General features: G+C 65.8%; 4 protein-coding genes across 6 annotated transcripts; 3 read left to right on the top strand and 1 right to left on the bottom strand.

The window, feature by feature from the left end:
• Positions 1 to 1,094: 1,094 nt before the first annotated feature.
• Positions 1,095 to 13,579, bottom strand: OPLAH (5-oxoprolinase, ATP-hydrolysing). Its single transcript, XM_026687120.2, is given in 35 exon segments — positions 1,095 to 1,585; positions 1,675 to 1,772; positions 2,115 to 2,218; positions 2,220 to 2,273; positions 2,604 to 2,761; positions 3,038 to 3,169; positions 3,172 to 3,189; positions 3,302 to 3,436; positions 4,425 to 4,571; positions 4,977 to 5,161; positions 5,256 to 5,354; positions 5,357 to 5,429; positions 5,604 to 5,675; positions 5,677 to 5,706; positions 5,805 to 5,965; positions 6,040 to 6,081; positions 6,084 to 6,170; positions 6,173 to 6,189; positions 6,414 to 6,444; positions 6,447 to 6,506; positions 6,509 to 6,524; positions 8,769 to 8,907; positions 9,011 to 9,101; positions 9,104 to 9,147; positions 9,227 to 9,397; positions 9,649 to 9,761; positions 10,046 to 10,299; positions 10,389 to 10,456; positions 10,686 to 10,824; positions 10,900 to 11,065; positions 11,682 to 11,877; positions 12,168 to 12,291; positions 12,379 to 12,487; positions 12,842 to 13,033; positions 13,258 to 13,579. Coding segments are annotated over 35 exon segments (3,861 nt in total). The 5' UTR covers positions 13,432 to 13,579; the 3' UTR covers positions 1,095 to 1,423.
• A 56-nt stretch (positions 13,580 to 13,635) lies between these two features.
• EXOSC4 (exosome component 4) lies at positions 13,636 to 14,699 on the top strand. Of its 2 annotated transcripts, none has more exons than XM_026687127.2 (3): positions 13,636 to 13,878; positions 13,971 to 14,180; positions 14,261 to 14,699. In XM_026687127.2, exons 1-3 carry the CDS (start codon positions 13,708 to 13,710, stop codon positions 14,618 to 14,620), a joined length of 741 nt encoding a protein of 246 aa, XP_026542912.1. In that variant the 5' UTR covers positions 13,636 to 13,707; the 3' UTR covers positions 14,621 to 14,699. The 2 variants fall into 2 exon arrangements, with proteins under 2 accessions (XP_026542912.1, XP_026542913.1); XM_026687128.2 differs by having other exon boundaries at positions 13,639 to 13,878; positions 13,974 to 14,180.
• A 193-nt stretch (positions 14,700 to 14,892) lies between these two features.
• GPAA1 (glycosylphosphatidylinositol anchor attachment 1) lies at positions 14,893 to 19,514 on the top strand. 2 transcript variants are annotated; one of them, XM_026687124.2, is made up of 12 exons: positions 14,893 to 15,035; positions 15,124 to 15,306; positions 15,378 to 15,489; positions 15,585 to 15,735; positions 15,817 to 15,918; positions 16,230 to 16,426; positions 16,653 to 16,849; positions 16,934 to 17,087; positions 17,516 to 17,608; positions 17,824 to 18,020; positions 18,142 to 18,312; positions 18,940 to 19,514. In XM_026687124.2, exons 1-12 carry the CDS (start codon positions 14,962 to 14,964, stop codon positions 19,181 to 19,183), a joined length of 1,875 nt encoding a protein of 624 aa, XP_026542909.1. In that variant the 5' UTR covers positions 14,893 to 14,961; the 3' UTR covers positions 19,184 to 19,514. The 2 variants fall into 2 exon arrangements, with proteins under 2 accessions (XP_026542909.1, XP_087815074.1); XM_087958948.1 differs by having other exon boundaries at positions 14,895 to 15,035; positions 16,212 to 16,426.
• A 1,154-nt stretch (positions 19,515 to 20,668) lies between these two features.
• CYC1 (cytochrome c1) lies at positions 20,669 to 23,383 on the top strand. Its single transcript, XM_026687125.2, is given in 8 exon segments — positions 20,669 to 20,726; positions 20,729 to 20,775; positions 21,425 to 21,618; positions 21,983 to 22,109; positions 22,328 to 22,485; positions 22,589 to 22,749; positions 22,825 to 22,925; positions 23,076 to 23,383. Coding segments are annotated over 8 exon segments (936 nt in total). The 5' UTR covers positions 20,669 to 20,683; the 3' UTR covers positions 23,181 to 23,383.
• The last annotated feature ends 9 nt before the right edge of the window (positions 23,384 to 23,392 follow it).

Genomic DNA, 23,392 nt, shown 5'->3' with positions numbered 1-23,392 from the left:
GGTTGGGTCTTTGTTTTCCATCCCTTGCTTCGTTCTGCCTTCTGGTGCTTTGGAGAATAGCTCGACCCCCCGCTTCTTCTTTGGGGCAGCCCCTCAGATAGTGGAAGGAGACTATCATGTCCCCCCTTCTTTTCTTTTAGACTGGAGACACCCAATTCCTGCAATGTTTTAGCCTTCAGTCCCTTAATAATCTTGGTTGGTTTTCTTTGCACTCTTTCCAGAGTCTCAACATCATGAGCTAAACCCTTCAGTTCCTTCACCCACCACGAGCAGAGGGTGTGTGTGTGTGTGTGCGCACGCACACATATGTATGTCACAGCCCAATCTCCACCTGCCTGGGCTAAGCGATGCACTGTGTGGGCTGCCTCTGGATACCCTCCCCCGGAAGCCACAACCATTCACAACGATGGCAGTCCAGCATCCACAGGACGACGTGCCCCACGGGGCTGCCCAATCAGCTTCCAAGGGCAACGTGGCGCAGTCCTTGGCCTATAAACCCAGATGCCAGGAGAAAACTGCTGCCGGCTTCCAACTTGGGGAAAGCTGTTTCTTCCCCTGCAGGCCCCATGGCTGCCCCTCCGCTCCCCCGGGTGGACGTTTCCTTCCAGGCTGTCACCATATTGGCCAATCTGCCAACAGCAGTTACCGCGAGGTTTGCCCGGCTTCCCCCTCCCCCACTCCCCGGTGCAATTGGTCATCAAAAGACGGGGCTCCTTTGTGCATCTCATGGCCAGGGAGGGCCCTGGGCTCCCACCTCCTGCCCGCTGGGCTTCCCTCAGAGGGAGGGGCAAGCGCCCCAGCCGCCACACAGCCTGTTGGTCTGCTGGCCAACACCCAGGTGGCTCCGTTAGTCTCACGCCAGAGAACACCGTGTGCAACCTCCCCAAGGGAGGCCCTCTGCCCCTCCCCCCCTCAGAGTTACACAGGGAGGGGCTGTTGGGCCAGAACACATTGGGGGAGAGGCTCTAGTGCAGGAAGGCCTCGACCTGGGCCTGGGAATGGGGGAGGGGGGAAGCAGACCTGAGCAAAAAAAGAACTTGGCACACGAGTCGGGTTGTCGCCTCCAGGCACAGAAATGACTTCAGGGACTCCAAGCAGGTTCTCACTTTATTCGTGTGAAGCTACGCTATGCACCTGCCCAGCAGCCTGGAGCCAGGAAGGGGGGGGGGGGGGGGGGGGGGGGGGGGGGGGGGGGGGGGGGGGGGGGGGGGGGGGGGGGGGGGGGAAAGGGGGGGGGGGGAAACCCCCACTTCACCTGCCCCAAAGCACAGAAAGGAAGAACGCCGGTCTCTGCTGCCCCCTTGTGGTGAGAGGTGAAACTGCCCCGCCACCTTCTCCTCCCCCCATCTTTCCATCCGGTCCTTCTGGGCAAGATCCCCCCTGCTCAGCCAGTGGCCGCCCTCTTGCCCCCCCAGGGGCTGGTTCAGGGCCCCTCAATCGCCTCCTGGGACCGGCTGTAGTAGTAGAAGCTGCCCCGCTCCCGGAAGAGCAGGGCCCGGGGCCTGGCCTCCTCTGGCCCTTTGGCCGAGCGTTGGGGGTGCCGTCCGAAGCCCCCTCCGCCTGGGCTCCGCAGGCAGAAGATGTCCTAGGGGAGAAGAGGGGGGGGGGACCCGTCAGAAGGTGGCTTCCGGGCAAAGCAGCAGGGCAGGGAGACGCTCCAGGACCCCTCCTCACCCCAGGGTGCACTTCCACAGACATCTTTCCGCCCAGGTTCATGGTCCGTCCGTTGGGCTGGATCAGCAGGTTCAGGCCAGGGGCACCAGCATCTCCACCTGTGCGGAAGGGGAGAAGGGCCCACCTGGGGGGTGAGAGGAGAGGCTGCACAAGCCACCCCCAGCCCTGCGGGGAGAGCCTCCCCTCTTCTCCCTTCCAGCTGCCCCTCTGCCCCCCCCCCCAACCCACCGTGGCCTCCCCACCAACAGAAGCTGGACGGACGGAGACATCCTGGGGCTGCCCCACTGAGCAGTGAAGGCCCAGCCGGGTCCCTCCAACCCTGGGATTCTAGGAGTTTAGCCCACAACTGCAGGGACCCCCCGCCCCCAGGACAGGCAGCGGAAGAGCCGCACTGCCACGCTGGGACCCCCCAGCCAGCCAAGGAGCCCCAGAAGCCCCACCTTGCAGCCCATAGGGCTGGAAAGCCCGGCGCTCGCTCAGCACGGACAGGACCATCTCCTCCCGGAACTGCAGCTCTCGCCGGACCCCGTCCCCTCCCGGAAGAGCCCAGGCCCCCTGTGTTGGGCGCCAGCTGGAACGTTCTCAGGACCACGGGATACCTGGGGGAGGAGAAGGAGAAGTGGGGCCTGCCATCCCCTGCCAGGCTCCTCCTGCACAACAGACTGAGAGGACGTGCAGCCAACACACACACACACACACAACACACAAACACAACACCGCTTGCCTTGGGGCGAGAACACCCAGTTGTGTGATCACCGAGGGGGAGCAGCAGAGGTCTAGGAAAAGGAGCACCCAGAGTGAGCCAGTTTGCCAGGGAAGAACCCCCACTCAGCCCCCCACCTTCCTTGAAGCCCCGTGGGATGAGGAGGCGCATCGCCCAGGACTGGGTGCCAACAGGGCCCCCCCCTTCAGGTTCCGTCTGCACCCACCGTTTTTCCAGGATCTCCGGATCCGTGATGCGGGTGTTGGTCATGTGGCTGTGGACCCCGCTGCGGCCGTGCCAGTGAGGCCCTGCCCCGGCCCCCCCAGCCACCGTCTCGTAGTAGCCGATGTGCTCGTTGCCAAAGGTGACGTTGTTCATACAGCCCTGGAGGATGGGGAAGGGGGATGGAAATCGGCCCCCTGGCCAGCCACAAAAGCCCCCCACCCACAGCAGGGCGGAGAAGGAAGGAGGCCCCCTGGTCTCAGAGACGGTGGAAACGTCCCCGGGGTCTCCCCAAGCCAGGGTCCGCGGACAGCCCGGCTCTCACCAGGTTCACAGGACCAAAGAACTTCCTGGCCCAGTGCTCAGAAGCTGCGTGAGCCCCCCTCCCCAAGCCAAGGGCCTGAGACCCCCAGCCTGGCCTCTCTGCGCTCCCCTCACCTGCGAGGCGGCACAGACTTCAAAGGCCCGGAAGATGACATCCACCACCCTCTGGGAGGTCAGCACGTTGCCCCCCACCACGCCAGCATCCAGGGAGGGGTGAAGGATGGAGCTCTCGGGGACCACGATGCGCAGACGGGGGACAGGCAGCCCTGCGAGGAAGCAGAGGGGGCACTTCAGGCCCTCCTGATCCAGGGAGCCCCCTCCGCACTTCTGCTGGAACCCCCCACCAGTTCTTCCGAGGGCTGGCCCCTCCCTCTGCACCTGGTTGAGGGGGATGTCCTCGCCCACCATGCAGCGCAAGCAGTAGATCAGGGCGGAGAGGGTGATGGCACGGGGCGCGTTCCAGTTCCCGTACACCTCCTGGCCGGTCCCCGTGAAGTCAAACAGTGCAGTGCCCTGGGGGGAGGAGAGACTCCATTAGCCCCCCCTCCCCCCCGTTGAGGTAATTCCCCGTTAGGAGAATGAGCGCAAACAGGGAGACGTATAGAGAGGAGTGTTGGAATAACACACACAGAGCACACAGATACACTGCACAGTGAATGTAGGTTTTCACTTCCAGAAAGGTTTAAGCAAAGTCCAAAATAAGCAATCCAAAGTCATTCACAGGTAAAATCAGTCAGTTTTCATTCCAGGGATAATCCAAATATCAAAGTCCAGTGTCAAAAACAGTTCGGTATCAGACTTACATCAAATTCCAGTAATATCAGTCAATTAGAAGAAATGGAGGAACGGCAACACTTTCCAACAGAAGGAAACAGAGACTTACTCACACTCTCTTCTGAGACTAAGGTGAAACAAACCAGGTTTCTGGCTCCATCTTATGGCCATTTGAGTAACCACACCCAATTGCAGTTTTTAGCATGCTCTTAAAGAGACAGTTTTAAAATGTCTATCCTGGTTTATATATTTCTAAGCCAAATACCTGTTAGGTGACTTATATTCCTAACATCCCCCATCCAAGTTCACTGATGCTCTCAATCTTGAGATTGGCTCAACCCCCACGGCACTCAGGTAGCAGACGTGGCAGCTGCAGCCACTGTAACCCCTGGAGAGCAGTGGCCGTTTTGTTGCCTGTGTTCCCCAAAAAACACCCCCCCGCAAGGAGAAGTCCCGGGGCTTCTGCTCAGCTCCTTCCCACTCAGAGTTCCCCAACCTCAGGCGGGCAAGCGTGCGTGCGTGTGCAGCTCCATTTGCATGAGCAGCAGGGACATGTGCCCGCCGCTCGCACAAACGGAAGGCGCACGCATGCGCTCCCCTCTGCTCCTGCCAATAGGGACGGGTGTGCTCAAGGGCCACTGGTGGGCCACGGCCTGAGGGTTGGGAACCCCTGGAGCCGACCACCACAAAGGCCCCTCCCAGCTGCAGGATTCCGTGACACGCTCACCTCCTGCGGGTCCACGGTCACCCGGAGACAAATTGGGGTGCCATCGTCCATGAAGTCCTTGGCCTCCACCTGCAGGGGTCGGTCCACGTGTCCACGGCGTGTGGCAAACTTCCTCAGCATCGTTCGGACGGCGACCTCCGCGTTGGCCTGAGGGCACAGCCAGGGCAGAGCCGAGATGGCAGGGACTTGGGTGGCAGAACCTTCCCCATCCTCCCAGGGAGGGCACCCCAGGTTGGCCCCACACTGCTGCCCCCACCCGTGGGGCCCCAGCATTCTTCAGACGAAGCACCTGAAACTGCCCCTCCAGTGTGGGGCAGGCCTGCCGCAAGGGAATCTGGGGGGCACTGACCCCCCTCCCTTTCCACTCGACCCACTGATGCTGAAGGGGGGGCCTCTGAACGCTCCAGGGTGGGAGATGTTGATTCCAACCACAGCAGATCAACCCCCCAGCTCCCTCTTGGCTCTCCTCTGGCCACGCAGTGGGGCAGACCTCCTCTGAAAGCCTCCAAGTGGGAGGCCAGCCCTGGGGTCAAGCGGGAGACCCTTCCTCACCTGAATGTGGCCCATGTACGCCTGCACCACGCCCAGCCCGTATTGCCCAATCAGCTCGTTCACCAACTGGATCCCCCTCTGGTTGGCGGCCACCTGGGCGCGCAGGTCCGACAGGTTGTCTTGGAGGTTGCGGGTGCCGCTGCTGCCGGGCAGTTGCCCAGGGGCCAGCAGGGCCGCCGTGACGGCTGCAAGGGAAGAGGCTCTGTGGTGGCAGGTGGGGTGGAGGGCGCAGCCGCCGCCCCCGGCTGGAGAACCAAAGCCCCCTCCCCTCCGACCCACCTTCCTCTTGGAAGACGCCCTCCTGCACCAGCTTGAAGGAGATGAAGATGGCCCCCTCCTCCTGGAGGGAGTGGGAGTGGGGGGGCATGGAGCCCGGGTGATCCCCCCAATGTCAGCATGGTGGCCCCGGCTGGCCACGAAGAAGATGGCCCTGGGCTCCTTCTCCCAGAAGACCTGGAACGAGTAGAGGCCACTCCGCAAGGGGGCTGGGAAGCAAGGGGGGGCTGCAGGCCAGGGGCAACTCCCCACCCCCCCCCCACCTCCCCTCCTGCAGAAGCCTGGGGCCCACCCCAAGGAAAGCTCCGCCTCCCCCTTGGCTGCCCCTGTGGAAGCGGGGGCCCCACTCACGGGGGTGATGACCGTCAGGTCAGGCAGGTGGCTGCCCCCTGCGCAGGGGTGGTTGCTCAGGATCACATCCCCCCTGGCGAAGGTCGGGGCCCAGGTGCTGGATCTGCCGGGGCAGAAGGGAAGGGGCGGGTGGGAGGAAAGGCCCCGAGGGAGGTCCGGGTGCAGCCCCCCTCCCCTCCCCCACCCCGAGGCGGCGCCTACCTGGAACTGCACCGTCTCCTGCATGGCGCCCAGGTGGACGGGGATGTGGGGGGCGTTGGAGACCAGCCCCCCACTGGGGCCGAAGAGGGCGCAGGAGAAGTCCAGCCTCTCCTTGATGTTGGTGGAGATGGCCGTGCGCTGCAGGACCCGGCCCATCTGCTCTGCTCGGGGAGAGAGGCGGCTGTTCTCTGGGGGCCGTCCTGCCCACGGGGGGCACTCACGCCCTCACGCTTACCTGCAATGCTCATGAAGCGGTGGGAGAAGATGGACAGCTGGACGGGTCAAGCTCCGGCCCGATGGGACGGACGGCCCCGGAGCCCACCGTGATGGAGACGTCGCCCAGGGCCGTCACGAAAGCTGCGCAGCCGGCTCCACCAGGATGGTGCTGCAGGAGCGTCGAGGGGCCCTTCAGTGGGTCACACAGCCCGCTTCCCCCGCCCCCGGCCCAGAGCAGTTGGCACGGAGCATCGTCCGAGCACCCGGGAAGCTGCAAGCCGACTGGGAAGAGCCGGGTTTCATTGGCTCCCTGAGTCCGTAGCTTCTTTCCTGCTCTGGCAAGATTTGGACCCTGCCCCCCACACCTGCCCCTCCCCCGCAGCCCCTCCTCACCTGTTCTTGTCCACCAGGATGCTGGGGCCGGGACGGAGTGGCCGTGGAAGAGGTTCTCCAGCAGGTAGACGGGGGTGTCCTGGTAGCCCCCTCAAAGTAACAGCGGGTCACCTGTAGGTGGGAGCGGCTTACACACAGAAGCCCCCAGCTGGCGCAGCTCCGTTGGCCGCCTTTGCCCAACCGCTCGCTCCCTTGCAGGGTGTCCCCCCTCCCGCCACTGCACCCGACTGGCACCGTTTGGAAGCTGGTCTCTGAAACTGCCCCTCCCCCTGGGGCCCAGAAATCCTGGGAAGGGAGGAGCCAAGGAGAAGTCGAGGACCCCTGGGGCTTTGCTCCCTGGTTAGGACGGGCAAGAGGGTGCAGCCTCCAAGGAAGGGACCGGCAGCAGAAAGGAAGCCAGGAAGGAGACAAAGAGGCTGAAAGGACTTCCTGGCTCGGCAGAAGCACTAAGGCCGGGCGAGAGGCACTGGGCCGCCCTGAACGCCTGAGGCCCCGGTCCGGCTCAGTCGGAGCCCCCTCCCCCTCCACGGCTGAGGGAGCCTGGGCGATGGGCCTCTGCCAGAGGATGGAAGGGGGGGGAGGACCAAGCACCCTCTGGCCCCCTGGAGGAGAAGCTGCCGCTCGGCCGGAGCCAGCAGGGAGCTGCCAGGGCACTTCAGAGAGGGCGAGGTCCACGTCCTCCTGGCCCCAAGTCTCCCTCGACTGCCCCCCAGCCCCTCCCCCGCAGCCCCTTCTGAGCCAGGGCACGCGAGGCAGGCCAGAGGGAAGCACCAGCCTTTGCCCTGATTGGGGCTGGCAGCCCCTGGCAAAGACTCCGATTGCGAGGTGGCTGGAAGGGGCTGTGCCCGGAGACGCTCAGGGTCTGCTGGAAGCTTTTCCTGGGGGTTTGGGGGTTGGGGGAACTGGCCCTTGCCACCCTAGCTAGGCCACCTGGCCCGGCTGCGCGGGAGCAGCGCGGCACAAGTTCACCCGCAGAGGGGCACCGAGGAGCTCGTGCCGGGTCCAGGGTGGAAGGAAGCAGGGCAAAAGCAGCAGCAAGCCAGCCGGGACATTGACGGATGACCGACCGGGAAGCGCCAGGGAACACGAGGATCGAGTCTGCGGGGGAAGCAGGGAGGGGGAGGGGAGGGGTGAACTGGGAGGCTCTGGACAAAGTGGGAGAAGAGGCAGAAGGAACCTCGAGGGGGCAAACACAAAGTCCTTCCCTTGGGAAATCTCAAAGGCACCAAGACCGGGGAGGGGGCAGCGGGGGGCTGGACACAGAAGTGCTGCCTCTCCCTTATCTGGGCCAGGTCAGGGGGAGAATTCATGGGTGGGGGGAGCTGGGAGGCGTCAGGGGCAAAAGGGGGTCAGGCTGCCAAAGAAGACGATGGCCGGACGCCCTCAAAGCCCAGACCAGCCAGAGCAGAGAAGAACTCAAAGAAGGTCGGAAGACGAGACCGCCTGCCCAGAGAGCGGCCGAGAGACGGACACGGCTGAAGGGGCAACATTGTCATCCTCACTTGGCGACCTGCCCCCCCCAAAACCTCATCGCGCTGCAAACGGCAGGCGAGCCAAAGCGGCCAGGCTGTGGCAGAAGCCGCAGCAGAGGCCCTGGGGGGGGGCGAGAGCAGCCCCCCTTCCTCGACCACAGGCAGAGAAGCGCTCCTCCCGGGCCGCGCCCGGGGAAGAGGAGGCGCTGGCCCCTGAGCCCAGGGCAGAGCATCGGAGGGCCCAGGCCGTCCCCAGAAGCCAGGCGCAGAAACTGGGGGTGGGAGAGGGTTTGGGCAGCTCTTCCTAACGGTCAGAGCAGCTGAGCAAGAGAGGGGGCGGCCTCCCCGCTGCTGGGAGTTCTTCCAGTGGTGGCTGGAGTAGATGATCTCCAGAGTCCCTCCAAACTCTCCCAGCCCACCGCTCTTTGCACTTTCCACCCTTCCCCTTGTGCCCAGGGATCGCCCAGCTGAAAGGGAGCGGCAAGAGGAGCAAGAGAGGGAAGGAGGGGGGGGCATTTACTTCTTGAGGCTCCCCCAAGGAGCCCTACTGCCCCCCCATCTGGGATTCTGGAGGGGAGGCAAGAGAGGCAGGCAGACCAAAGGCTGCGTTCCCCCGGCGGCCCTCTTGGCTCCTTTGGACTGTCCGGGTTGGGAGGCCCTGCCTGGGGGCTTCCGCTTGGCAGCATCGTGCAAGTGGGGAAACACAGCCCTGAAAGCAGCGAGACCCTCCCCAGTGGGCCAATGCCTTCACCCAGGAGACATTCAGCCTGCGCCTTGAGGGGAGGCCCGGGGGACTGCGGGGGCCCAGAAGGCCAAGGCTAAAGGGCAATGCCAGCTCCCGTAGGGAAGCCCAGCCTGGAGCCAAGGGGGGGGGGAGCCGTACCATTTCTAGGCTGGGGGTCTCTTTGCAGACCGGCTGAGGCTCTTCCTGGCCCATCCCAGAGCAGGCTGTGCCCCTCACCCGCACATCGTCCACCAGGATGGCTCGCTCGGGGATGGTGAAGCCGAATTCCTGCCGGTACCTGGGTGGGAGGGCAGGCTCAGCATTGAGACCCCTCTGGCTCCCCAGAGGGAGCAGAAACCCCGCAAGCCCAGTTCCCCGGGGGTAGTAGGTGCACCACTGACCTATTGGCAAAGGCTGTGCCAAAGTCTCCGTGGCTGCAGGAGCCGGCGTGGGCCGGGTAACCCCTGGCCGAGCACATGAGGGCGCAGTCTGTCCGCCGTAGCGCAGGTGCAGGAAGGCCTCGGTGGTGATCTGGGACCTGGGGGCAGAGGGGGCTTCACCTCTTCCGCTCTGTATGCCAAAGCCCCCTCCCGCCCCTCCCGCCTCTCGGGCCCCACCTGGCAAAGCCCTGGGCCTCCAAGGCGCGCACACACGTCTCCTCCAGGGCAGCCGTCCGACGGTCCAGCTGGGCGAAGGAGGCTGCCTCGTAGACCAGCGAGCACGGCTCCTGGGCCTCGTGGACGATGTCCGCCAGGGCCATCCCGTAGGCCGACAAGACCCCACTGTGCCTGTGGGGGAGGGGGAGACCCTGCAGAACAACAGGCAAAAAACCCTCCCCTCTTTTGACCGGGGCATCCGCCAGGGCCCACGCCCCGCACAGGAGGGCAACGCTGACCAAGACCCCCTTCCGTGGAACAGGGGCACCTGTGGGGCACCACCCCGTGCTGGCAGGAGAGGCCTGCTTGGCAAACGCAGCCCCAGGCAGCAGCAGGCCTTCCGGGGAAGCCTCTTCCCTCACCGCACGGCCCCAGGAACCTACTTGTGGATGAAGACAGTGCTCATGCCCAGCGCCCGGGCGATGGCACAGGCGTGCTGGCCCCCGGCCCCTCCGAAGCAGGCCAGGACGTGGCGGGAGGTGTCATGGCCCCGGGCCTAACGGGAGAAGGGAGGGAGGGACAGCACCGTTGGGGCAGGCCCACTCTGAGGCGATTGGGGGGCAGGCCCAGCCACCCGCAGCCCCTGGCCTGCTTGGGGGTCGCTAGTTCCCAGCGCTCTCTGGCTCCCAGGGTGGAGAGCTGTTGCTCAAAGGGGCCCCCTCTGCCCACCCTGGTCATGGCCTCCGTCTGGGGCCCCTGCTGTGAGGGGCCCCCTGGAGGGGTCCGGCAGGGGCCTTTCTGGGGGCCCAGATCAAGGACGCAGCCGATGAGGAGCGGTACCTGCGTCAGCGCCCGAATGGGCCTGCACATGGCTTCGTTGGCCACCTGGATGAAGCCCATGGCCACCTCCTCAAGGCTGAGGTCGGGCCGGGCTTCCCCAGAGGCCTTCACTTCGGCCACCAGTGCCTGGAAGGCCTGCAGGGAAGCCTGGAGCGAGAGCGGCTGCTTCTCGTCAGGCCCAAAAATGTGAGGGAAGTGGCTGGGCAGAAGGCGGCCCAGGCAGAGGTTGGCGTCCGTCACAGTGAGCGGCCCCCCTGCGAGAGAGGAAGACGGTGCCCATCACTGATCTGCTGCCCAGCCCCCCCCCCCCCTTGCCCAGAGTGATGCCATGCGGCTCCCTCACCCTTCCTGTAGCAGGCGGGGCCGGGAAACGCCCCTGCGGACTCTGGTCCCACCACGAAGAGCCCGGACCTGTGGGGGGAAAGTGGGGGAGGGGCTTTCAGAAGCATCCAGCAGCCCCTCCCCCTCCCCAACTCAGAGGCGTTGAAAGGGCCAAAGGGCAGCTGGTGCCCGGTTCCTGCTCGCAGGGCCAGCGGCTGCCCTTCACCCGTCCCCACTCAAAGGAAGGTGAAGGGCAAATCGCCCGGAGCTCAGGGGCCTCCCTGGGGCCAGAGGGGGGACCCCAAGGCAGGACGCTCACCTGAAGAAGAGGCGGGAGCCGCCCCCGGCCGCCACCGTGTTGATGTCCAGCTGCGGCACCTGGATGCTGATGCCGGCAGTGGTGGCCTCGAAGACGTGCTCGTACTCTCCGGCGTAGCGGCTCACGTCAGTGGAGGTCCCTGTAAGAGGACCGGGTGAGCCCCCCTCCCCTGCTTTGGACAGGGCCACGGAGCCCCTCTGCTCCCGCCACGCACCTCCCATGTCGAAGCCGATGACCGGACGCTCTTCCGTGCGATGGTAGCTGGTGACCGCATAGCCCACGACTCCGCCAGCAGGGCCTGAGAGGATGGCCCGAGAGCCACTGAAAGCCTCCATGGGAGTCAGGCCTCCGTCCGAGCGCATGAATGCAACCGGCACGCCCTGTGGGGAGGGGGAAAGGCCAGAGGGACCGAGGGGCGGGTGGTTGGGCAAACGCCTTGCCAGATCCCGTGGGGCCCTGTGCCCCTCCAAAGCCCTTTGGGGTCCAGTGTGCTAAGAGCCTGAGGCCCCCGGCCAAACTCCCTGAGCCCCAAGGCAACGCCTCCTCTGCTTTGAAGGCCAGTGGACACCCCCGACCCCCAGGGCAAGTGGGACCCTTCCCTCCCCAGCCTCATCCACGAGCAGCCAGCAGAGCAGCCGGACTCCTCCCCAAGCCAAGAGGGGCTACTCAGAAATGTGCTGACTGCCCGGCTGCTAGGCCAGAGGTTGGAGGGCAGCCGAGAGGCAGCGACTGCATGCTTGGTGCACAACTCCCAGCCTGTGCGTGGCAGCACACCAGTGTGAGGCAGAGTCCCATACAATGCACAATAGTTCACAAAGCTCAGTCTCTGCGCTTGAGTAATGTGCACCAACAACCATCTTCTGCCTTAACGCAACAATCCGGGGCATTCGAAACAACAGCCGATGAGCGAGCGGAGCCTGGGCCACCCGGACAGACTGAAACCCCTGGAGTTCAAGCCAATGCGTCCCCCTTCCTCCTCCTCCTCCTCCTCCTCACCTGGAGCTGTGAAGCAAAGCCGTCCCGGAAGCTCTGCAGGTAGCGGAGGATGCAGGGAGTCAGGTAGGCGTCTATGCAGGCCGTGTAGCCACGGGGCACCACGCGCACCATGGGCATCACCTCGGAGGACAGCGAGACCTGCCGGAAGCCCAGCTCCCGGGCCAAGGTGCCCACCTGCTGCTCGTGGCCGGGCCACCTGTCAGAGACACCCAAGGCTGACTGCGCGGGAGAAGGGGCCCCCTTGCCAGGTGGCATGCTCAGCCCTGCCCACTGAAGGGAGATCTGGCCCCCCAGCCCCTCCCCTCCGGCCACCACCAGCCCTCAGCAGGAGAGCCAGGCCCAACCCTTGGCACCCAGAGGTTGCCTCTCCCAACCGCCTTCTCCTCGGCTGTGTCTCTCTATCCGCCTGCCATGGCGCCAAGGGCGCTCCTTCCATGCCCGCACGCCTCCCTGCTGGGGGCTGCCCTGGAGGGTCAAGGAACTCACAGGTAGGAGTGTAGCAGGACCACGGCCAGACTACGGATGCCCCGTGCCAGCAGCGCCTCCAGCTCCACTCGCAGGGCCAGGAGGTTCACGGGCTGCTCCACCACCACCGCCTCCCCGGTCAAGCCTGGTTTTTTTGGGGGAGAAGGTCTGCACTCCAGAGGCTGCATGCAGCTGTCCTCCCCCGCCCCCAGGGCCCAGAGGTGGCTCCCACCTGTCACCCGCTGCCCGGAATCCGAGAGCGGGCAGCCGTCCCGATGGAGCACCAGGCGCTCGTCCACCTCCAGCACTGCCTCGTACAGGACCTCTGGCATTCGGACCTCCTGGGGGGAGAGCGGCCTTCAGGGCTGCCCCTGCCTGCTTGGGGGGAGCCCAGGCAGGGAAAGCAAGAGAGGCCCCTGCCAGGAGAAGGACCTCCAGCATCAGGCACAGCTGGGGCAGACCCAAGTGAGGGGGGCAGGGGCTTCCAGCCCACCAGTTGCCGCCACACAGCTGGCTGCCGCTGCTGCCAAGCCCAGGTGTAGCAGGGCACCCTCCCTCCCTGCTGCTGGGGAAGGTGGTGCCAGCTGGCACGGAGATCAGCCCTCCTGCGTGAGACACAGCAGAGCCGCTGGGTGTGTGCGTGCGTGTGTGTGTGTGCGTGTGCATGAGTCCCCTTTGCAGTTCACAGCACTGACCAGGTCAAAAATGCTGGGCCGTGCCTGGTTCCCGATGTAGAGCAGGTCCCGGAAGCCCCTGGTGATCAGCAGGGCGAAGCGCTCGCCCTTCCGCTCCAGGAGGGCATTGGTGGCCACCGTGGTGCCCATTCGGATCCACTCGATGCCCGTGGTGTTGAGGGGCTGGTCTTTGGGGAAGGAGACCCCGCACTCCTGCTGAAGGGAAGGGTGGACCTCGGCCGGCTGCTGCCTCTCGTTTCTCCCTCCCCCACCCCCAGGTATCGCCGGGTGCAGAAGTGGGGCAGGCCTGCAGCTGCCAGCATCGGCCTCAATCCCGGGAGCAGAGACCCCAACTCCGGGCCTCGCAGGGCCCCATCGACGGCTGCCGCCTGCAGAGAAGGCGGCCTGAGGCAGGGGACGCGGCCGGCCGCTCTGACCTCCTGCAGGATGCGGCGGATGCCCTCGGTGGGGGCGTCGCGGTAGTTGGCCGGGTCCTCGGAGAGCAGCTTCATCACGCGGATCTTCCCGTCGGGGCAGCGGGCAAAGACGTCGGTGAAGGTGCCGCCGCGGTCGATGGCGAACTGGAACTTGCCCGCCTGCGGGGCAGCCATGGCGAAGGAGGAGAGCGGGCGGGCGGACGACGAAGCCCAGCGGCTCCGGCAGCGGACGCCTCCCTCCGCTCCAGCCGGCCCCCGTCGGAGACAGCGCAGCTCTCCGCCTCCGGACCGCTGCAGCGCTGCCCCGTGTCGAGTCCCGCCCCGCCCGCAACGACTTCCCAGCTGCGAGGCGGGCGGGGCTCGGCAGCGCTGCGCGCGCCGAGCAGCGAGGGGGCGGCGCCTGCAGCCCCCCGTTGGGGCGCGGGGCAGGCCGGGAAGCGCCGGGCGGGCATGGCGGGTCTGGAGCTGCTGTCGGAGCAGGGCTACCGGGTGGACGGGCGGCGCGCCGGCGAGCTCCGGCAGATCCGCGCCCGCATGGGCGTCTTCGCGCAGGCCGACGGCTCCGCCTACCTGGAGCAGGGCAACACCAAGGCGCTGGCCGTCGTCTACGGGCCCCACGAGGTAGGCAGGGGCTGCGCGCCCGGGGGCGGGGCGGGGGGGGCTAAGGCGGTTCCCCTGCCTGCCTGCCTGCCTCTCTCCGCCCGTCTCCCCAGCAGGTGCGGGGCTCCCGGAGCAAGGCGCCGCCGGACCAGGCGCTGGTCAACTGCCAGTTCAGCATGGCCACCTTCAGCACGGGCGAGCGCAAGCGGCGGCCCCACGGCGACCGCAAGTCCAGCGAGATGACGCTGCACCTGAAGCAGACCTTCGAGGCCGCCATCCTCACGCGGCTCTTCCCGCGCTCCCAGATCGACATCTACGTGCAGGTGGGGCGCCGGGGACGGGGGCGGCGGCGGGCGGCCAGGCGGCCTGGCTGGGGCGCTGACCGCCGCTCGGCCGCCCTCAGATCTTGCAGGCGGACGGCGGCAACTACTGCGCCTCGGTGAACGCCGCCACCCTCGCCGTGATCGACGCCGGGATCCCGCTGCGCGACTACGTGTGCGCCAGTTCCGCGGGCTTCGTGGAGGAGACGGCGCTGGCCGACCTGAACTACATAGAGGAGGCGGCCGGGGGGCCGCAGGTGGCGCTGGCGCTGCTGCCCAAGGCCGACCAGATCGCCCTGCTGGAGATGAACGGCCGGCTGCACGAGGAGCACCTGGAGCGCATCGCCGAGGCCGCCCGCAAGGCCTGCCGGGACGTCCACGCCGTGCTGGACCAGGTGGTGCGCGAGCACCTGCGCGAAGGGGCCGCCCTGCCCGGGACCTGAGCGGGGCCGCCCGGGACTCTGGCCCCGCTTTCCATGCCTGTTTCCCCCGTCCCCCCCAATAAAGGTCTGCCATTCCCAAGCGCCCGTGCAGTTCTTTGCAAGCCGGACGGCAGGGGGAGCGGGGTGCCGCCACGCTCTCCGCGCCCTGTCGAGGCCGGTGCCGGCCGAGCGACGCCGAGGAGCTCCGGGCTCCGGCCGCGCAGTCCGGGACAAACGCGGCGATAGGCCGGCTGCGCGCTCGGGGCTGGGACGCTCCTCCCCGGCGCCGGGCGGAGCGTGCGCGTCTTCCGGGGCGGCGCCTCCTCCTCGGCCGCTGCCGCTGCTTCTGCCGGCCGGGCGCCATGGGGCTGCTGTCGGACCCGCACTGGCGCCGCGCGCTCTCCCGGCTGCTGCTCCGGCTGCACGCGCCGCTCTGGTGGGGCCGGGCGCGGGGCGGGCCGGGGGCTGGGCGGGCGCCGCTGGGCCGCCCGGCTGAGCCGCTCTCCTCTCCCTCTCGCCCGCAGCGCGCTGAGCTTCGTGGCCGGGCTGGGCTGGTTCCTGGGCCTGGCCTTCCAGCCGCTGGCGCCGCGCGCCTCCATGTCCGAGAACGCCATGGGCTCCACCATGGTGGAGGAGCGCTTCGCCCGCGGGGACCGCGCCCTGGCCCTCGCCCGCGAGTTCGCCGCCCAGCGCAAGAAGGCCGGCGGGTGAGTCGGGGGCGCCGGGGGCGGAGGACGGGCGATGGGGGCGCCGGGGCCCAACGCTGCTCTCCCCGCAGGGCGCTGCCGGCGGCCTGGCTGGAGAAGAGCCTGCGGGCGCTGGGCCTGGAGGTCTTCGCGCAGAGCTTCTCCCGGACGCTGCCCTTCCCGGACGAGGCGCGCGAGAGATACGTACGCGCGGGGCTCGGGCGGGGCGGGGGCGGCTGGGCCGGGCGGGGGCGGCGGCGATGCCCAAGCGCTTCCCCTCCTCTCTTCTCCCCGCGCAGACCGTGAAGGGGACCAACGTCTACGGGATCCTGCGGGCCCCGCGCGCAGCCAGCACCGAGTCGCTGGTGCTGAGCGTGCCCTGCAGCGACGGGCAGCAGCGGAACAGCCAGGCGGTGGGGCTGATGCTGGCCCTGGCCGCGCATTTCCGCGGTGAGTCGGGCGCGGGGGAGGGGGGCAGTCGGAGGGAGAGGAGGGCCGGTGCTGAGCTGCCCCTCCCGCCCTCCCTGGCAGGCCAGATCTACTGGGCCAAGGACATCATCTTCCTGGTCAACGAACACGACCTGATCGGCATGGAGGCCTGGCTGGAGGCTTACCACGACGTCAACGTCACGGGTAGGGGCTCCGATGGGTGCTCGGCTCTCTCCCCCCGCTGTGCTCCTGGGCCCCCGGCCTCCCATTTGGGGCTCTGCTCCAACACACCTGCCATGCCCCTCCTGCTTTCAGCCAAAGCTTCCCTTAAAAGGAGCAGGTCTTTTACTCCTCCTCAGGGCGGCAGAGCTGGCCTTAGGCACAGTTGCAACCTCAGAAGGCCTGACCCTGGCTTCTGGCGGAGCCTGGGGGGGGCTAAGTACAGCCACTAGGGAATATTATCGGCCGGCCGCTCTCTGATGAGGGTGCCCACACAACCGCTGGGCCCTCTGCAGAGACGCATTCGTCGGGGACGTTCGGGCGAGCAGGAGCCATCCAGGCCGCCATCTCTCTGGAGCTGAGCAGTGACGTCATCACCAGCTTCGATGTGGCCGTGGAGGGGCTGAACGGGCAGCTGCCCAACCTGGACCTGGTCAACCTCTTCTACTCCTTCTGCCAGAAGAACGGGCTGCTGTGCACCATCCAGGGCAAGGTACGCGGGAGGCCGCCCGGAGGGGAGAGCCTCTCGGACATCGGCTCCCCCAGGCCGGAGCAGGTGCCTCGAGTCAGGCTCGGCCACGGCTTGAGCAGGCAGGTGGTCAGCCTGTCGGCAGGATATCCCTCCGCGGTTGGGGGTGGTGGTGTCCCTCCTTCGCAGGGCCAACGACCGGACAGGGCCTGCCCCGCTGAAAGCCTCCTCTGCCCCGCCTCCCCCGCAGCTGCAGCGCTCCGACTGGGACTCCCTGCCGGGCTACCTGCACTCCCTGCAGACGCTGCTGCTGATGGTGCTCAAGCAGGGCTCGGGCCACCCCCAGGGGGACCACGGCCTCTTCCTCCGCTACCACATCGAGGCCATCACCATCCGGGGCATCAACAGCTTCCGCCAGTACAAGTTCGACATGGGCGTGATGGGCGTGTGAGTGTCAGAGTGGGCTGAGATCCGACCGGGGGCCGCCGGGGACGGGAAGCCGCAAGCCTCTGTCCGCTCCTCCTCCCCCAGGACCTTCGAGGGCATCTTCCGGAAGCTGAACAACCTGCTGGAGCGGCTGCACCAGTCCTACTTCTTCTACCTGCTGCCTTCGCTCTCCCGCTTCGTCTCCATCGGGCTCTACATGCCGGCCTTCGGCTTCCTCATCCTCATCCTCGTCCTCAAGATATCCTCCTCCAGTGGAGGCAGCCAGCCAGGCCAGCCGGTGGCCCTGCTCACCGGGAAGGGGCGGCCTTCCTGGAGGCCTGTCTGCTTTGGGGGCTGCTGGGGGCTCCGGCCTGAAAGTGGGGCGCTGGAGAAGCTCCCAGCTGAGTCCTTCAGGGCCCCACGTGCCGAGCAAGAAGGGAGGGGCCTGGGTGGTGGGAGGGCCTGTTCTCTGCCCGTCCAGGAGGGAGGAGCTCTCATTCCCCAGCATGCGAGGGGGGCCCTTTGGTGCGAGGGAGACGCCCTGGGATGGGGGGGGGGGTCGCCTCTGGTCCAGAGCGGGCAGTGAGGGGCTCCTTCCACCCAGACACCGTCGCGGGGCACTCCGGGCGTCTTGTTCGGGGCTCGCCTATGCCCTGCCTGTTTTCCTGGACTCCTCCCTCCCTCAACGCCCTGGACCTGTGGGTGAAGCTGAGCAGTTTCGACACTGACGGGAGCCAACTCTGCGATGGAGACCAGGCTTCGAATCCTGCTCCTGTGGAGGTGGGCTTAGCCCCGGAGAAGGCGGGTCTTGTCCTCGTGGCAGCAACCTCTCTCTCCGGGCATAAGAGTTAGGCCGTGGGTTCGGTCTGCTGTCCAGCCCTCCAGCCTTTTGGGGGGAGGGGGGAGACACCGGCCAGCTCTGGCTCCGCTGTTCCTTTGCTTGGGGGGGTGCAGCGGGGCATCCCCATAACTCCTGCCGTCCTCCTCTGGGACAGGATCCGAGGCCCAGCGTGCTGACCCTGATCCCCCCGCTGCTCATCTGCCACGCCACGGGCCTCGCGCTCTACTTCGTGCCGGTCTGGGGGCAGCAGGTAGCCACGGAGCACTTCCCGGTCTCTGAGTCGGAGGCGGTGGTGCTCACCAGCATCGGGATCTACGTGGCTGGGCTGGCCTTGCCCCACAACACACATAGGTAACGGAGGGGTGGGAGCCCGGCCTCCCGCCAGGGGTTGCACCCGGGTCTGAAGGGGAGGAGCAGGAAGGCGGCTCTCCGGGAGATTCTGCCCGGACGAACCGGCCTTCCCGCCTTGTAGAGTCTTGATGGGCTCCGGGAGCAACCAGGGCTGGATGATGCTGAAGCTGTTTGCGCTGCTCTACCTGGCCATGCAGCTGAGCTGCGTCGCCCTCATCAACTTCTCCCTGGGCTTCCTGCTGACGGTCACCATGGCGCCCGTGGCAGCGGTTGTGCAACCCACGGGGCCCAGGTACGTCCTGGGGGGCAGCACTGCAGGGGCTCTGAGGCAGCAGTGGGGGGACACACAGTCACAGGGCGGTGGGGGCTGCTTCCCTACCCCAGTGACGCTCTCCAGGGTGAAAGGGGCGTTTTTGAGCCAAGGGCCAGGGGACCCTCTCCAGGCACCAGAGGCTGGCATTGAGGGGGCCCGTGGTTTCACAAGCACGAATCCTGTTGGGCGACCCCCACCCCCACCCCAAAGCTCAAAGTCCAGAACAGTTGTGCCCCAAAGCAGGGACAGGAGCGGAGCCATTTCCTGTTCTTCCTGGTTCCTGGACGAAGGAATCGTTAGCCAGAACCTTTGCACACCGGGTCCGTTGCAGTTCAATAGACGGGAAAGAGAGGGGGGCGTCTTGCAGCGGGGGGGCAGTGCCAGACCGGCCACAATTTGCTCCTCAACAATTTAAGCTTGGAAAGGAGGCCAGGCGCTCCTGCCCAACCAATCGGCCACCTGGGCAGCGCAGGAGGAGGAGGCGGCTTGTGCCTGCCTCTCTGCATGATCCTCTGGGCCTGTTGATCAGGCCAGCAGAGAGCCGGCAGGTACCTCGCAGGAGGGAGGGCCAGGTGGGCCTGACCGGGAGCCCCTTCTCCCTGGCAGGTACCTGTATGCGGGGCTGCTGCTGCTGGTCACCCCGGCTGTCACTCTCCTCCTGTGCATCTTCCTGTACCAAGAGCTGATGGAGTATCCCATTTCGCCCCTGGAGGGCTGGCAGCGCTTCCTCCAGGTGATTGCCGAGGGGCTGCTGGACCACTACCTCTACGGCTCCATCGTCTTCCCCTTCGTGGCCATCTTCGTGTACCCCTGCTGGCTGCTCTTCTGGAACGTGCTCTTCTGGAAGTAGATCACCAGAGGCTTTGAAGTGGACTGTGGGGGGCAGCCTGGACCCCCCCTCCTCCTGCACAGCAGCTGCTGCTGCCCAGAGAGCTCTCCAAGGGGCCAAGGAGGTGGCAGCTGCCACGCTTGCAGCGTTGAATGTCCGGCTGGCTGCAGGCTGGGGCCTCCCTCTGCTTGGCTAGGGGCACAGAGGGCCACGGGGCCCTGACTCTCTTGGCCTTTGCTGTGGTTGCAAAAGCCAGAAAGACAGACTGGAGGGCTGGGAGAGAGGCAGGAGCTGTGGTTTGCCTGGAAACAATTTTAGCAAAATAAAAAGACGTTGGATGTTGTGGTGCAAAGAGTGGATTTGTGTGTACGCCTCCCCCGGTCAATATTTCAGGCACCCACAATGCCTGAATCAATGAAGACTCCAGGCTGTTGCGAAGCTGAGGCTCGAGAGGGTGAAGGCCAGGCGGGGTTCGTGGACCGTGAACTCAGAAGAAGGACATTGAACTTGAGCAATGGGCCCTGACCAACAAAATGAAATTTAACATGGAGAAAACCAAGATTTTTTTTCACCTGGGCAGGAAAAGCCAAAGGGACAAGTACAGATTAGGGGAAACCTGGCTCCAAAACCAGTAACTCTGAGAGGGACCTGGGAGTCCCAGTGGACAATCCCTTAACCAGGAGCCAGTCGTGTGCAGTGGAGGCAGCAGCCAGAAAAGCTAACACGATCCTTTGGCTCCAAGGATCCTTTGGTCATATAAACAGACGCAGAATGAAGATTGCATGAAGTTATTAGCACCGCTTTATGAATGCCTAGTTAAGGCCACGCCTGGAGTGCTGCACCCAGTTTTGGTCCCCACATTTACAGAAAAGAGGTTGAGACGGGGGGGAGAGGGGGAGTGCAAAGAAGGGCAACAAAGAGGATTGAAGGCTAAAACGCAGGAAGAACGGCTGCGGCTCCAGGAACCGGGCATGGCTGGTTGAAGGAAAAGGGGGGGCGGGATAACTCGAGGCTTTTTACGGTCTCCTGCTTAGGCAGGAGGAAGGGGGTTGGACTAGATGACCCACAAGGTCCCTTCCAACTCTTGATTGTAACTGAATATATCAAGAAGACCGGACAACCACCTGTCTCATGGTATAGGGTCTCCTGCTTGAGCAGGGGGCTAGACTAGAAGACCTCCAAGGGACCCTTCCAGCTCTCTTCTGATTGGCTGATCGGTTCGGGTTCAGCCCTCCCTCCTGAGAGCCTCCCGCAATCGAACCGGAGCTGGCTGGGATCGCTGAGGACCCGCGAGTAAGCGGAGGGGGGCTCCTCTCCAGGATTCGTAGATCTGCCTGCTCCATCCGGGGAGGCCCGAAAGAGCCTCGCGTCACGTGCCCTACGGAAACCGGCGCGTCGCCGCTCTAGCCCACCCCAGGCGGCTAGGGCGTCGCTCTGAGGGCCGGAAGCGGCGGGAGCTACGCTTGTACTTCCGCCGCGCGGCACCTTGTGGGAAAGCTGTCTCGCCTCGTCTCCCCCAAGATGGCTGCGGTGGCGGCGGCGGCGGCGCGGAGCCTGGCGCGTTCCCGGGGCGCTTCCTGGTCCCGGCCCTGCCCGGCGGCCCCCATCCGCGGGTACGGCGAGGCGGCCCTGGCGACGCGCGCGCCGGTTCCTCCCCCCCGCTCGGGCTCCGGTCGCGTCCCGCCCCAAGGTCACCCCGCGCCCCACCCCGCCGCGGCCCGGCTCCCCCTCCCCGGCTGCTGCACTGCGGCGCCCCGAAGGACGCGAGCGGGAGGGAAGTGGCCCGGCTGCCGGGAGGAGCGGGGGCCGAGGCTGTCCCTTTGCCGGGCGCCGCGCGGATTGGCCCCGCGGGGAGTCCGGTGGGGCGTCTCGGGCAGGGAGGCTGGAGCGCGGCCAGGCAGCTGAAGGCGCTCCGAGGGGGATGAGAGGCAGGACGACGCCCCCCCGCCCCCGCCCGCAGGCCTTTGCAGCCCCCGGGCCCCGTCCCCGTCTGGTGCGGCACCTTGGAGGTCTGAGCGGGGTGGCCCCACGCGCGCCTCCCCCTGGGCCACTTCAGGCTTCCGGCTCGCTGGGGAATCCTGGGAGTTGTACGTCATCTCTGCAGGGACTCTGGGGAAGGGGGGGGGGCTGTTCACCCAGGAGGCGGGAGACTCCCGCAAAGGGCTCAGGGGAAAACCTGCGGGGAGCTTAGTGGGGTCCGGGGGGCTGGGGGGGGCTTCCATTCAGCTTGCGGGCAATTCGCTCAGCGGCCTTTCTTTGCAGGCCAACGTGGCGTCCGTGGCGGGCCTGTCCCGGGGCAGGAGGGTGGCCCTGGGCGCTCTGGGCGTTCTGACGGTCGGCGGGGCAGGGCTGGCCTGGGCCCTCCATAGAGCTGTGAAGGCCTCGGAATTGGAGCTTCATGCACCCAGCTACCCCTGGAGCCACAACGGCCTCCTGACTGCCCTGGACCACAGCAGGTGGGTGGCGTCAATGCCCAACAAGGGTCGCTGGGGCCCCCGCTTGACTTTGCTTTGCCCCCTCTGGACAGGGAGCAGCTGCCAGGCTTCCTCTGTCCGTGTCCCGTCCTTTAGCTGGCTCCCCCTCCCTTTGCTGCCCCCGTCTTCTGCCTGCCTTCCGTGCAGGCGGTCATTTCCGAGCTTGGCCCAGCTGCCTCCTTCCTCCGGCATTGGGCACACTGGGCTCATCCAGAGGGATCCTAGTCTTGGGCAGGGCCAACCCCCCCGCCCCCAGTCTGCTTCCTGCCATGGTTTCAATACCTGGCTCATAGGTAAGGACTGCCTTGTGAGGCTCGTGGCCTGAAGGAAACATTTGTGTCCACAGCGTCCGACGTGGCTACCAGGTGTACAAGCAGGTGTGCTCCGCTTGCCACAGCATGGAGTACTTGGCCTTTCGCAACCTTGTGGGCACTACCCACACTGAAGAGGAAGCCAAGGTGCTGGCTGCGGAGGTAAGCAAAGCGTGCAGCTGGTTCGGGTGTCATGGGCTCCGCTCTGGGCTGCCTCGCCTGGTTCTTGCCTCCAAGAGGCTGGCTGCAGGGCTGGTGGCCGCGTCACGCTGCTGGTTAGCTTGAGGCGGGGATGATGGGTGCAGGTGGACAAAAATAGCTTTCCCATCTCTGGGGAAAGGTGGAGGTTTGTCAGGCGAGGCTGGCCTCTCGCCCTTTAGGTGGAGGTGCAGGATGGACCCAATGAGAATGGCGAGATGTACATGCGGCCTGGCAAGCTGTCCGATTGCTTCCCCAACCCTTACCCCAACGCTGAAGCAGCGCGGGCGGCGAACAACGGGGCCCTGCCTCCTGACCTCAGCCTCATCCTCAAAGCCAGGTAATCCTGCCTGAGGCGGGGGCCTGGGCACGTGGTGGCTGGCATTGCCAAGCACAGAGGAGAGGCTTGGAGAGGCTGGGCCCTCACTGCCCTTCCCTTTCAGGCATGGGGGCGAGGACTACGTCTACTCCCTCCTCACTGGCTACTGCGACCCCCCTGCTGGCGTGACGATGCGAGAGGGGCTTTATTACAACCCCTACTTCCCCGGACAAGCAATAGCCATGGCTCCTCCCATCTACAACGACATTCTGGAATACGATGACGGTGAGTGGGCTTGAGGGTGGCCGGAGGCCTCTTCCTGGGCTTGGCTGGAGATCACCCGGGTCTGCTCCTTTACAGGCACGCCTGCCACCATGTCGCAGGTTGCAAAGGACGTCTGCACCTTCTTGCGATGGGCAGGAGAACCGGAATTCGATGACCGCAAGCGGCTAGGCCTCAAGGTGCGTGTTCTCTGCTGGTTGTGGCCTGGTGGGCCAGGCAGAGCCAGGAGCTGCTGCTGCTGCTGCTTCCCTGGTGGGGGCAGCAGGGAAGCTGGCTGCAGGGTGGTGCCTTGGGGCAACTCTGTGACAGCGGCTCCTCTCTTCACCCAGGTAATACTAATTGCATCCCTGGCAATACCCTTCACGTTCTTGATGGCAAGGCACAAGTTTTCAGTTTCGCTGAGCAGGAAAATGTTCTACCAGCGTCGTGACTGACCTCTGGATGAGGTAGACCGGCCTCCAGTGCCAGAGCGCTGATGGCGCTTCGTCCTTCGTGCAGCTGGGCGGGGGTGGGCCGCTTCCCCAAATGCGTTGGCTGTTATTTAATGTCTCTCGCCATTCGTCCAGCCGCTCTCTCAGCTTTGGCAAGAGGACCCTGGGGTGAGGGGTGGCAGCCCCCCAATAAACGTGTTTCTTCAGCCAGGCGT

This window comes from Notechis scutatus, chromosome 3 (assembly GCF_049901735.1).
Source record: "Notechis scutatus isolate UNSWTSFEM ecotype Mainland chromosome 3, rNotScu1.2, whole genome shotgun sequence".
In the NCBI taxonomy this organism is placed as follows: domain Eukaryota; kingdom Metazoa; phylum Chordata; class Lepidosauria; order Squamata; family Elapidae; genus Notechis; species Notechis scutatus.
This window is presented reverse-complemented; position numbering and strand designations above follow the sequence as displayed.

Excerpts from the sequence above, each read along its gene's own strand:
- GPAA1 (XM_087958948.1), top strand. The coding sequence starts at position 14,962 with ATGGGGCTGCTGTCGGACCCGCACTGGCGCCGCGCGCTCTCCCGGCTG. Across the intron at positions 15,736-15,816 it reads CCTGGCCGCGCATTTCCGCG|GCCAGATCTACTGGGCCAAG; the intron begins GTGAGTCGGGCG and ends CCTCCCTGGCAG. Across the intron at positions 17,609-17,823 it reads CGAATCCTGCTCCTGTGGAG|GATCCGAGGCCCAGCGTGCT; the intron begins GTGGGCTTAGCC and ends CCTCTGGGACAG.
- EXOSC4 (XM_026687127.2), top strand. The coding sequence starts at position 13,708 with ATGGCGGGTCTGGAGCTGCTGTCGGAGCAGGGCTACCGGGTGGACGGG. Across the intron at positions 13,879-13,970 it reads TCGTCTACGGGCCCCACGAG|CAGGTGCGGGGCTCCCGGAG; the intron begins GTAGGCAGGGGC and ends CCGTCTCCCCAG. Across the intron at positions 14,181-14,260 it reads AGATCGACATCTACGTGCAG|ATCTTGCAGGCGGACGGCGG; the intron begins GTGGGGCGCCGG and ends GGCCGCCCTCAG.